Consider the following 12,681-nt stretch of genomic DNA (forward strand, 5'->3'; position numbering starts at 1 on the left):
AACCATGTGAATATATCACCTATGCAAAAATTAAATTGTAAAAAAGAAAATATGACATGAAGAGTCCTATGCTTTGCAACCTTTTAGCTGAGTGTTCACAAACTAGAAACAGAATAAAGAGAAGTAAAACATTTTCATGAATCTTACATTCCAAATTTGACAAGATATTTCCATTTTAAATTTTTTCCATAACTTACAACTGACTTGAAAATATTTCTTTTGCGTTAAATTTTATATTGTTGATATCAGTTAAAAAATGAATTTTAAAAACTTGAGCAGGATCCATCCAGCTACTCATAAACTAGGAGAGAGTGAAAGTACATATGTAAAACCTAACAAGAAAAAAAAAAAAAGCCAGGGATCTAGTTTTTTCTTTTGGCAGGAAAAAAAAAATCCCCCTAAACCTTTAAACCTAACAAAGTTATAACTATCATCGGGAAAGAATATAATTTTAGCCAAGCATGCCAGAGAAGGAGCTAAAGTCTGTTTATACTTAAACTAAGAGGTGGTAGTGGCCTGAGCCCACAGTGAACATTCCCATCCAGCAACATTTTAATAGAACAAGCACTGAAGAACATAGCTGGGGCTGTTAGCTGTAGCATGGTGGCCCATTAATAAAATTCTAGTGAGGGAACTGCATTTTCTGATGCAGTTTCTGATCTGTTCCTTGTCTCAAACTTGTGCTACAAGGCATACTGCAGACAGCCCACCTGGAATCAGAGTGGATCAAACTAAAAGAGTATGCAACATAGAAAATACACATTTTGGGGAGCCTGCGTGGCACGGTCGGTTGAGCAACTGACTCTTGGTTTCCACTTAAGTCCTGATCTCAGTATCCTGAGATCAAGCCCCAGGTCGGGCTCCGTGCTCAGCATGGAGTCTGCTTGAAGATTCTCTCTGTCTCCCTCTGCTCCTCCTGCTCCTGTTCTCTCTCTCTCTCAAATAAATAAATAAATCTTTAAACAAACAAACAAAAAAAACAGTATCGATTTTGGGGTCTAGTTTTTCCAGAGCCTGACTGAGGGCAAGCTGGAGGACTGGGTATTTGACCTCTGTCCAGGTCCATGGGCCTAGATTTATTCCCCTGTATATAACATGACTATTAGCAAATAACCATAGAATACTTTTTAGTTCTATGAAATTGACTGTTTTCCCCTAAATAGGAATGATAATAATAGGTAACACTTGGGTAGGATTAACTTGTGCCAGTCACAGTGCATTTGCTTTCCAAATTCTGTCTCGTTTAATTCACACACAACCTTGAAATAGTTCTATTATTCTCCCCATTTTAAAAATGAGAAAAATAAATGAGATTTAGAAAGATTAAATAATTTCTTAAAGTCACAAGCATTAGCCCCAGTGAGAACTCACCCTCCCTACTACTATATCAAATGTTGCCAGATTTAGGCTGATTCTAAAAAGCACTACACATACATAATATACGAGCGTACATATCATTTCAGTTTCCCAAGTATTTGGCATGCATGTCTTATTTAATCCTCACAACAGCACTATAATTTTGAAAATTGATCTTATTCTCATTTATAGATATAGAAAACGAAACTCAGATCACCTAGCTAGTCAGTAGCAGTTATAAGGTACTATCTTAAGTCTTCCAACTAATTATGTCTAGCATGTTCTTTCATTACCCTAAATTTTCAAAGATAAATTTTATTTCTAACAGCCCTTACTATTTAAATGGTTTAATCTTTCATATTTTAATCACATCACTAAATGTGATTTTTAAAAGAGCAAATATTTCAGTTAGATAAGTGAAATGATAACTTTCTTATTTTTAAAGCCGTTATCTATAGAAAGACATTAGACACAGAAAAACAGTTTTAAGGTGTCAATTATATTTCAACATAAGGAAATAGTCATATAAATGTATTTTTGTGCTTGATAAGTGTAATTACATCTAGAATTATAATCAATTATCTAAGAATTTCTTTTTTCTCTGCATCTCTAATTAATACTATTTTAGTAATAAAATGATTCAGATTTTTAATCCATTCATTTTTTTATTTTATTATGTTATGTTAATCACCATACATTACATCATTAGTTTTTGATGTAGTGTTCCATGATTCATTGTTTGTGTATAACACCCAGTGCTCCATTCAATACGTGCCCTCTTTAATACCTACATCACCAGGCTAACCCATCCCCCATCCCCCTCCCCTCTAGAACCCTCAGTTTGTTTCTCAGAGTCCATCGTCTCTCATGGTTCATCTCCCCCTCCGATTTCCCCCCCTTCATTTTTCCCTTCCTACTATCTTCTTCTTTTTTTTTAACATATAATGTATTATTTGTTTCAGAGGTACAGATCTGTGATTCAACAGTCTTACACAATTCACAGCGCTCACCATAGCACATACCCTCCCCAATGTCTATCACCCAGCCACCCCATCCCTCCCACCCCATTCGTTTTTGAATTGCTTTTATCCAACAGATATTTCATTTCTGAAGTTATCCCAAGAAAGTTTCAAAAGAAGTTTATCATAGGAAAAGAAATATACAATAATAATTGAGCTCCCCTTAGAATGATATAGGAAAGCCCATTTATCCAGCAATAATTCGTGTATCTGACATATATAAAAGACGATCTGGAGGGAAGCTATGAAAAAGGGACCAATTGCCATCCATTAAACCAGTTTTTAATTGTTATGTAGTTTGCTTCATTCTAATTCCTACAGATAGAAAAGAACCTAGAAGAAACAAATTGCAAATTAGTGTTTATAGTGTCTTCCTAAAATTTTTAATTGCTTTACTGTGATTTTATCAGTAATCTGGGGTCATAACACATTCCAGAGTGAAAGAGTTGTTGTGTAACCGGAAGCTCTGTCCAACAATCAGCTTATGTTCTCATAAATCCTGTGCATTACCCCCTCTTGCTGCCCTGAAAAATTCACTCCATTAGCAAGAAGTGGAAAGTTGACTGATGGTTTCCTGAGAGAGACAGAGGTTTCACTGGGACTGACTGGGCAGGTGGGGCTCACGTGGAACAGCACAGTGCTCCCCAGAGCCTTCCTCCAGGCCCCAAGCTGACACCTCCTCCAAGAAGCTGGTGCAACCTCGTCTTTGCTAGAGACTTTCAGCTCTCCACCTCCAGACTCTTCAGTTTTACCTCTACACTCGTCACCTGTCAGTGTGTGTGGTGTGTGTGAGGTAATATTTTGCCTGACACAAGTAAAAATGAGCATAATTAAATAGAAAAAGAAGATGGAAGTTCCTATTTGTATTATAGATGCTATAAATGTTAAGTCTAAGGCTCTTGACATTTATCTACTTTTTTTTCAACTGGACATATGCCATACAAGATACTTTTGCTTTTTTGTTTGTTTTTAGTTGCAAGAAAAGATACCACAATCATTGACTTGTTTATTTTTGGTAATGGTAGCAAAGTGGTGTCAGCGTCACTCGGCGCTGTCATCTGGCTCTCACCACCACCACCACGCATACATTTGAGAAACAGCTTACATAAGTTATAAGTCTGTAGCTTGGAAAAGAAAAAAAAATCTTGATGTTTTACATAAAAATACATATTTCTGGCATCTATTGAAAATCTTCAGTCCCAAATTCCCACATGTTAACAATCAGCCAAAGCCAAGTGTTGGTTGACTCTGTTCTTTTACATTTTCAGTTCTGAGCTCAACTCTCCTGTCTACAGTAACTGAATCTACCATGTAGGTCTTCCTCACCAACTAATCTAAACAACTTTTGTGTCATTTCTGTATATGCTCTTGTTCTAAGATCATTAAAAAGTATATTTTCCATTTTAAAGTAATTTTTAGGTAGATTTTAAATTATCTTTGCATCTTAAAATGGAAACAAAATCTTTAGACAATTGTGTAGCGTTACAGTAATTTACAATTGTTGGGTGTGTCAGCTGCTATTCTTTTACACAAAATGTAATTATTAACTTATCATTAAAAAACATTGCTATTACCATTGTCCTCACAAATATTGAAAAAGTAAATATTTGCACATTAAGGACATCTTGGATTATTTCGTTCCCAAAACATCTATCAAAATAATGCTTAAGCTCTGGATCTTATTTTAGCACTGCATATGTCCTTGGAAGACAGCATAAAATGGCTTGGAGAAGTTATGGCTGAAATAGGACCATCCCATTCACAGAAAAATGAGGAATGGAATGTCTTTAATATAAAACAAGCCAATGCTGTCATCGATTACTTAAAAATCAGGTATGGATTTTTTTTCAGTAGCATTTGTTTTCATTTCATTATCTTTTACAAAATGTCTATTAAATAGAAATGAATTCAAATTTTAGACATTTACAGAATTTATGCTGTAATTAACCCAGCCAATAATGAGATAATATTAAAATTTTTCATCCAATAAATAAAATTCAGGACATTGAGTTTTTGGCTAACCTTCCATTCTTAAAAAAAGGTTTGTATTTGACAAGTACAATTTCATCTAGAATTATAATAAATTATCCAAAAATTTCTTTTTTCTCTGAATCTCTAATTAATATCATTTTATTAACAAAATTATTCTTTCAGATTAATCAGACTTGGTTACAATAGACTATATATTTTAGTAGTTGGCCTTGAAATCAAAATTTTACATTTTAGAATAACAGTCATTTCCATTTAAAGATTTATTTTAAATGTTTTGTATTAGAAATTAAAGAGATTTATGTGCAAGCTTCCTCAAGTTTATTATTTGCCCTGAAATATTTTGTAGTATTGATCAATTAAACTCATTAAGTTTCTCTTTATGCTTAGAAAATGATGGTGAATGGAAGGAAAGTATTTTTATTACAGTGATTCTTCATTGGTGAACTAAGAAATCTGTCTTTTTATATAATCTGTCACAAGGTCTGCATTAGGGCATGCATCTCTCCCAAGGGACATTTTTAGAGTTTGCAAATATTTAAACAAGAGTTGGTAAAAATATTTTTTTGCCTAACTAAAAGCTTCTGCAGAATATCTTTTTTCCTCCATTATTATATACTGCAGTGTTTTCCAATTTTAAATTTTAAAATTCCAAAATAAAGGGTGCTGCATGATGTCCTAGACATGCTCATAATTTGCTTGACAAGGATCCTGGCTGTAGTCTGGAAGCTTTTTAAATATTAACCTGTTTAATTTGATAATGCTTATATACTGGTTTCTGGCATGAATTAATAATAGTATATGATATAATATGTTTTTATATGATAGCACTTGATATAATTTGATTTCTTAATATAAAACATATACCTCCAAATGTGTGTCTCTCACTAAAAGCTACAGTACTCTTCATATCAATTAGAATAAAGCAAGGTCCTTGCGTGGGAGGAAGGAAGGGAGTGGAAATCCAGAATTGGAGAACCCGTTCCCCAAGGTCTTTCTGCCCATCAGAATCACTGGGTGAGGGGAATTCTCTGCACATTTGTATAGCATCCTTCTTTCCCTCCTTTACCTATTTGAGACCACCAGGTCTCTCTTTGAAGAACACATTACATCTGAGCTCTAAGCTCCGGAGGTTTATAATAGGCACCAGGACTGATAGTTAACTATAAGAGCTAAACCCATGCAGGCACCCTAATCACACCTTCTAGGTGGTGAAAGATGGCACTTCTTTTCTCTTTTGTCTTGTCTCTCTGGACAAACACTCATCAGTGAATTTCTTGACATTTCATTTCAGAAAATGATTAAGTTAGGAAGGGATGTCAGTGTTAGTCACCATTGAACGTTTACTTGGGTAACTTTACTTACCAAAAATTTCTAGTCTCATTTCTAAAAACAACAACAAAAAAGTAATATTTGAAAGATTACTAATCTCCCATGTAAAGTAAATGAGAACTATTTTTGATGCATTAAATCTTCATATTGTGATTTCAAAGATATTGTACATTTTAAATGCATCTGTTACAGAAAATAAAATATCAGTTAGTATGATATCTAGAATTGATACTGAAATTGTGTAAAGAAAAATGTCCTTTTCTACAATTCCTATTTAGAATGACTCATAGGTCCACAAATATAAATTTAATGGCAATTAAATCATATAATATTTTTCATTTTAATGACTACAAAGAAGTTTTATAAATATGAAGCTAACTCAATTATTGAAAGTATAAGCATGTTTCAATTTAATCTGATATTAAATTTACTCAACCAGTGAAAGCCTTCATCAATTTAGGGAGAGTAGTTTTTAGAATATGACCTATAGCACATGAAACTTAACTGGCAATAAGATTAAAATTTTATTCGGTACTGTTAATAGGATCTAAATTGTATATTCCATCATGTGTCTGTGATTTGAAAAAAACTAATATCAAAATTCCTCTCTAACATTGCTGTAAGTACTGACCAATCTACTCATGCAATATATACATTGATATATTTTATGTAATATATACTAATATAAATGCTACTGCAGCTTTTCAATATAAGACATCATTTAGATATATCTGGTCCACATACGCTTCTGTCATTGTGTATTCTACCTCTTCCTTGGGAATTAGGTGAAGGTAATGTGCACAGGCATTTACTCAATATAAGAAAATCAAAACTGTCCCTCTGTGCACAACAGGGTATCCTACTTCCTGGCATGGAGCCCTGATGTCTTGACCCATTTTATTTCTCCCTTTGATTTAGAACTAAGACAAGTTGTTTGACAAAATAGTCTAGGGGCTTGAGTCAGCTGGAAGTCTTCCTAGCAAAGGAAGAAGGAGGAAATGTATTCCCATAGCAGAGGTGTCACTTTGTTCCCATAGGAAGTCATCTAATAGTTCCTTGCTAAAGTTAGAGAACCTCAACCAATATGGGGACCAGAGTGAGGCAATGGAGGCAACTTGACCTGGCCCTGAAAAATGCTTCCTCCTTAGGTGTCCCCCTCCCCTCATCTGTTTTACCCTAGTCGTGGCCTTGCCCCAGCTTGCATCTTTGACCACTGCATCCAAGTCATGAATTTTATTTTCATTGTAAGAAGGGAATTTCCCTTTTGGCTGAGACAATCTAATTCCTATATGTAATGAGGAGAATAAGGCTGAAAGATTATAAAATTGCAGGAAGGAAGATTTATGAATTAACTTCTTTGTGTAACATGAGATGGAAGGAAAATTTTACACTAATTCACTGAGAGGAAGCCAAGTTATTTCCAAATACTCTATAGTCTTTAATTTTTCTACTCAAAATCAGTTATTGCCAGTGTAATATTTTTAACCCTAAAGCTTTCTCTAGGTAAGTGATGTAAGGGAAGGAGAACTTGAATTTATTTTGCTTCATTGAACCATCAAACTTCACTAATCTTGATGTATTTTCTAGCCAATAAATCAAAGTAATGTCAAAAGCTAAGTTAGTTTTCTGAGTGTTGATGAGTAATTTGAATATACGAGGTTTTTTTTTAAAAAAAAAACAAACAAACATGACTGAGTCTGCATACCCATCACTTTTTAATGGATTGTGTTAGTAGTGAAATCAACTGCTGATATAACAGAGAGACCCATCTGCCTGAGGATTTCTTCATTGATTTCAAATGAATTGAAACTTTGATCCATTACAGCATTCAGGAGAAGCCATTATTATACATGCTCTGTAGCTACATTTTGCAAATGTTAATTTCTCAGTTACATTAAAATCAATTTTCTTAAATAGCAAAAGGCATCAGAGTGAAAGAGAAACCACTAAGACAATTTTTTTGTTCTTGGGCATTTTGCTGTATTATGAGTCTATTAATTTTCCCAACCAGCAGGAAGAGAATTAGAAAAATTCAAATATCACAAACAGGATATTAGAAATCAGCCCTTCAGTAAATTTTTAACTCTCAATAATACATCGCTGAGATCTTTAAACTTACTAGAAAAACTTGTTTTAAGACTCGTATCCTTTAGCTCATCACAGTTTTTATACACTGACCACCTAGTCTTTGGGTAGAAACTGAAGAAATTATCTTTCTTAAATTAATTCCTCTCTTTGACATGTGATCAAATATTCTACAAGAAAACCAGACAACTTCTAAATGGATTTCAGTTCATGTTGCAGCATTTTCAGGTGTTATCAGAGATTAATTTAATCTTGAAACAGTTTGAGAACATGAGAAGTAATTGATACGGAAGTAGATTATAGAATTCGGTGCCATTCATTCCAGGGGAAATTGACTCCAGTTTGAAGCAAAACATGAAATGTGAAATTTGGTGTTATTTAGGGGCAGTGCATTACTTTATTGTCAACCAAAACAAGTCATGATGCAATCTAATTGCTCCCTTTTCCCAAACCTATCCACTCATCACAGATTAATTTACCGATCTTATATTAGGTATTGTGTTATACTGTCAATGTCTCAAAAAAGTAAATCATTAGTTTCTCACCATTTCTGGACAATTCATTTGGAATAAAAGAGGTAGCTAACTCTATATTAGTGTTTAATGTCTTTCGCTTGGTCACTATGAACAACTTTCCTTTAATAAATACTCTTATTTATTTGTTTTCTTTCCTAAAATAAACTTATCAGAGTTGCACATTTATTTTGTATTTCAGCTTATTTCAACACTACAAGCTATATGAGTTTCTATTCTACTCTACCAGGGAAGAAATTGTGATAGGAACTGAGGTAAGTAATTTATCTAGATGGAACCAATTAAGCTGAATCACTTAATGCATGCTGATCAGCATCTGGATCTTTAACAGCTTAAAGCAACTTCTTGTCAAGATTACTCAAGTGTTAATATAACCAACTACTAGTTTGCAAAAAGAATAATTACATAAAGTGAGCTTTGGATTAAGAAAATAAGCTGTCTTTTGGCATTAAAAGCATTGTTAATCACATATACTTTACGTATTTATGGATTATTTGACAAAGCAAAATTGAGTGGGTTATGTATGTCTTCATACAAAGAAAATTGGGAAAAGTGAGATAAATTAATTCAGTTAAATCTCTTCTAATTTCACATTTTTTTCCAATCTACTCATTTTTTAAGGTCTAATTCAAATCCCACTTCCTCAGCGAAGCAAACCTTCCTTAATTCACAGCATCTCAAAGGAAGGGTTTAGACAAAGTCTTTAATCACATTCTGTTATTTTATTCTAGTTGATCTCTTTCTGGTGAATACTGGCTACTCTTACTACACCAATAAGCACATAACTATGCACTATCCTATATGGTTTTCTAATTATTTTTTGTGGATTAATATAGTCAACACAATTCAACTGTAATTTCCTCGAAGGCAAGGATGAGGGACTGTTTTTCTACCAAAGCATAGAGTGTACTGCACCATAGTGGCCCCTCAATTAATACAATGTGATTCAGTGACGTTGAATACAATAACATTTCTGCAAAAAATGATCTACCTGAAGATACCTTGGAAGAGCTTTACATATTAATTACATATTCATAATTGCTATAAATTAATCCTGGGTAAGAAAACATCAGGGCGCCTGGGTGGCTCAGTTGGTTAAGCGACTGCCTTCGGCTCAGGTCATGATCCTGGAGTCCCGGGATCAAGTCCCGCATCGGGCTCCCTGCTCGGCGGGGGGTCTGCTTCTCCCTCTGACCCTCCCCCCTCTCATGTGCTCTCTCTCATTCTCTCTCTCTCAAATAAATAAATAAAATCTTAAAAAAAAAAAAAAAGAAAAGAAAACATCTTAAGGACGCTAAAGATGCCATAAAAAGTGCTCCTCAGGTTCTCAACTACTGGAGGAGGCTATGTTGCCCAGAAGTATCAGACAGGACTTGCCATGGTCACAAACAGTGAATAAGGGTATATTTATGTGAGCTTTATAATTTTCTGATATTAAGTACCAGGTGGAGTGTGCCAACTTTCTGTCTGCCAGAGTGTCATTATTCTGGAGTTTATAAAATGCTTACTTCATAAACATCTCAGTCACTGTTACTCATCCTCTATGTGGGTACTTGTTCTAATGCTGGCCTTTTAAGTGAATTGAAGGAAAACAAGGAGCCCTTTTTGCTTTTGACTTTCCTTAAAATTTCTTCTTTGTGGTCTCCTCATACTATATTTTAAATTAGATGTCACTCGACAGTTTTACTGAAAACATTTCCATTGGAGAATTACATCATGTAGTGCAACAGTGTTGCAATAAAGATCAGTATAGATACAATCCTATCTCATCTATTCAGCAAAACTTTGGGAAAATGATAATGACTTCAACAGCAGCATAAGCAGATATTTAGAATCATCAAGAAAAAATTTCATAAAGAACTCCCTTTTCCCTTTGTTAGTTGCACAATTGTGCCTTTCTTCTTTGTTGTAAGGATATATTTAGGTGACATTTATGCTCTATGGAAAGATAAAATGGAGAAAGTAGACTGGGATTGGCGTCTTTATTTTCCTTTGTCTTTTGTATTTTCTCCAAGCTGACCAGAGCTATAAAAAAAAAAAAAAATCTTTAATGAAGGGATATTGGGTCTTCAAGAATTAGACCACTCATGGTATTTTAAAGGATTAACCAAAGCAGGTATTATACTACAATATTTAATGGCATTGTAGAAGTGTCTGATAACCCTTGGTGCAAATATGTTTTTTAATTAACAACCTTTCATAGACGAGGCAGAGGTCTGCCCCCCTAATATGATTATTCATGCTGACCTCAGTGCTCTGGGACCAAATAAGGTCCACACAACAATTGCATAAATGTTCCAAGTTTAAGTCTCAGGCTAGTGTCCAAATTAAAGAACACTGACAAAATTTAGTTTCTTCCTTAATTGTGGATAGGCGATTATAACAAAACACATAAATCCCCTCTAAGGATAATTACTAAATATTAATTTCTATTATGAAAAGAATATAAATAAACCATACTCATACTTTTCTTGGGTTTTAGTTAAAAGAATTGTTTGTTTATTTGTTTGTTTTTTAATTTAGCGATCATTTCTGGCTATCTCTACTCACCTTTTCCAAGAAATTTCATGTTATGCTTAGATCATAGAGGCACATTTTCAGTAAATCATTATTCTTGACTTGAGATGCTTCATAATCTAGAAATATTTCTATAGATACAGTTCTGTAAATGACATGTTTTGTAGTTCATTCAGTGGTTCACAGATCATATATGTTGAAAGGCAGTAAACAACCACAATGAACTAGGATAATGACAGAATGGAAGCAGCAAATTCCCTTGGTTGTAGCCTCCTGAGAGGATGAAGTATATGAGTTTCACTCACTATTTACAGAGATGAGCCACTGAATTCTACTCCTGAAACCAATATTGCACGGTGTTAACTAAAATTTAAATATAAATAAATAAGATGGAAACGAACTAACTAACTAAAGAGGTGAGGACTCCCTTTTAGTCACTTAAGCCAGGAGTTCTCCAAGCCTTGTTTTGACAATGCAATTAGCCCACAGATCCTCTGACACAAGAATTGTAAGGTAATCAGATTCTCCTTTGGGGTTATGTATCTTCCTTGACCTAAGGCCACACCCGGAAAGAAACCTGGAAACTGCTATGTTCTTTGCTTTTGTTACCTAAAAACTACACAAAACATTTAATAATTGCACACAAAGAACACTATCAGATATTAGCAATGGTGATGACCAAAAACTCATAGAAGATACCCAAAGTCATGGTTCTAGTCAGGTATCTACCACCAGGCATCTGTTAAAATGACATGATGCAACTATAAAATTATTTGTTTATTCGTTCAACATATGTTACCAGGTCCCTATTACATTGTAGGTTTTGTTAACTTCCAAGGACACACAATGATAAGCAACAATTCTTGTCCTCAAGGAGTTGACTGTCTAATGAGAGGAGAAAGGTGATTAAATAATTAATTATAGGAGGGGGGAAAGATGGCAGAGGAGTAGGGGACCCTATTTCAACTGGTCCCCGGAATTGAGCTGGATATCTACCAGACCACTCTGAGCATCCACGAAACCAGCCTGAGATGTAAGAAGATCTGGATCTCTACAAACAGAATATTGCAGGCAGTTGGTTTTGAGGTACGAGGCAGGGAGCCGTGATTCTGTGGGCAGATATCAGAGGATAAATGGCAGTGGGAGGGTGCCTCACCGTGGGGATCCTACACCGCCGGTGAGGGACAGCCTAGCACACTGCAGTCGGGGCACAGACTCGCAGACTGGTAGCGGCGGGGAAAGGACTCTAGGGCAGCCCCCAGGGCGGAAACCCAGAGCGGCGGGGTCGCGCATCCAAACTGCAGCCCCCAGGTTGGAAACCCAGAGCGGCAGGGTCCAACGCACACAAACTGTGAGCGGCTGGCGGTTTTAGAAGCATGAAGGGCAGAGACGTGCCCCGACCTGGAGGCAGGAGTGGGGGCGCTGCAGAGGGGCACACAACCCAGGACGCTGCAGTTTATAGCAGCATGGACAGAAACGGAGATGGTGTGGCCTGGAGAGCTCACTGAAGAACAGACTGCGGTCTCTCTGCTCTGAGGCAGAGGGTTGGAAACGGTCTCTTCTGCTCTGACTCGTGAAAGAGACGTGGAAAGCCGCCAGGGAAAGCCGCCAGAGAACAAAAGCCCCAAAGACTGATTCCCACTGAGCCCATCCCCCGCCACGGGGGGCAGGGCAACTCCGCCCAAACAGGGTTGCCTGAGTAACAGTGTGGCAGGCCCCTCCCACAGAAGACAGGCTGGGAAAACAAGAGGCCAGGAACCCTAAGGTCCCAAGAAAACAGGTGCATCTTGCTTGGGTTCTGGTCAATAATTTGGACTCTATACATTCCCTCAAACACCCATCAACAGAAT

The 12,681-nt window shown here is 35.8% G+C and overlaps 1 protein-coding gene across 1 annotated transcript; it reads left to right on the top strand.

Moving 5' to 3' along the window:
- Positions 1–2,685: 2,685 nt before the first annotated feature.
- LOC145718266 (ciliary-associated calcium-binding coiled-coil protein 1-like) lies at positions 2,686–10,715 on the top strand. The gene is made up of 2 exons (XM_081809733.1): positions 2,686–4,208; positions 8,496–10,715. Exons 1-2 carry the CDS (start codon positions 4,072–4,074, stop codon positions 8,602–8,604), a joined length of 246 nt encoding a protein of 81 aa, XP_081665859.1. The 5' UTR covers positions 2,686–4,071; the 3' UTR covers positions 8,605–10,715.
- Positions 10,716–12,681: the final 1,966 nt, after the last annotated feature.

This window comes from Leptonychotes weddellii, unplaced genomic scaffold (assembly GCF_054177405.1).
Source record: "Leptonychotes weddellii isolate Sample4059 unplaced genomic scaffold, ASM5417740v2 HiC_scaffold_1305, whole genome shotgun sequence".
NCBI lineage: Eukaryota > Metazoa > Chordata > Mammalia > Carnivora > Phocidae > Leptonychotes > Leptonychotes weddellii.

Excerpts from the sequence above, each read along its gene's own strand:
- LOC145718266 (XM_081809733.1), top strand. The coding sequence starts at position 4,072 with ATGTCCTTGGAAGACAGCATAAAATGGCTTGGAGAAGTTATGGCTGAA. Across the intron at positions 4,209-8,495 it reads ATCGATTACTTAAAAATCAG|CTTATTTCAACACTACAAGC; the intron begins GTATGGATTTTT and ends TTTGTATTTCAG.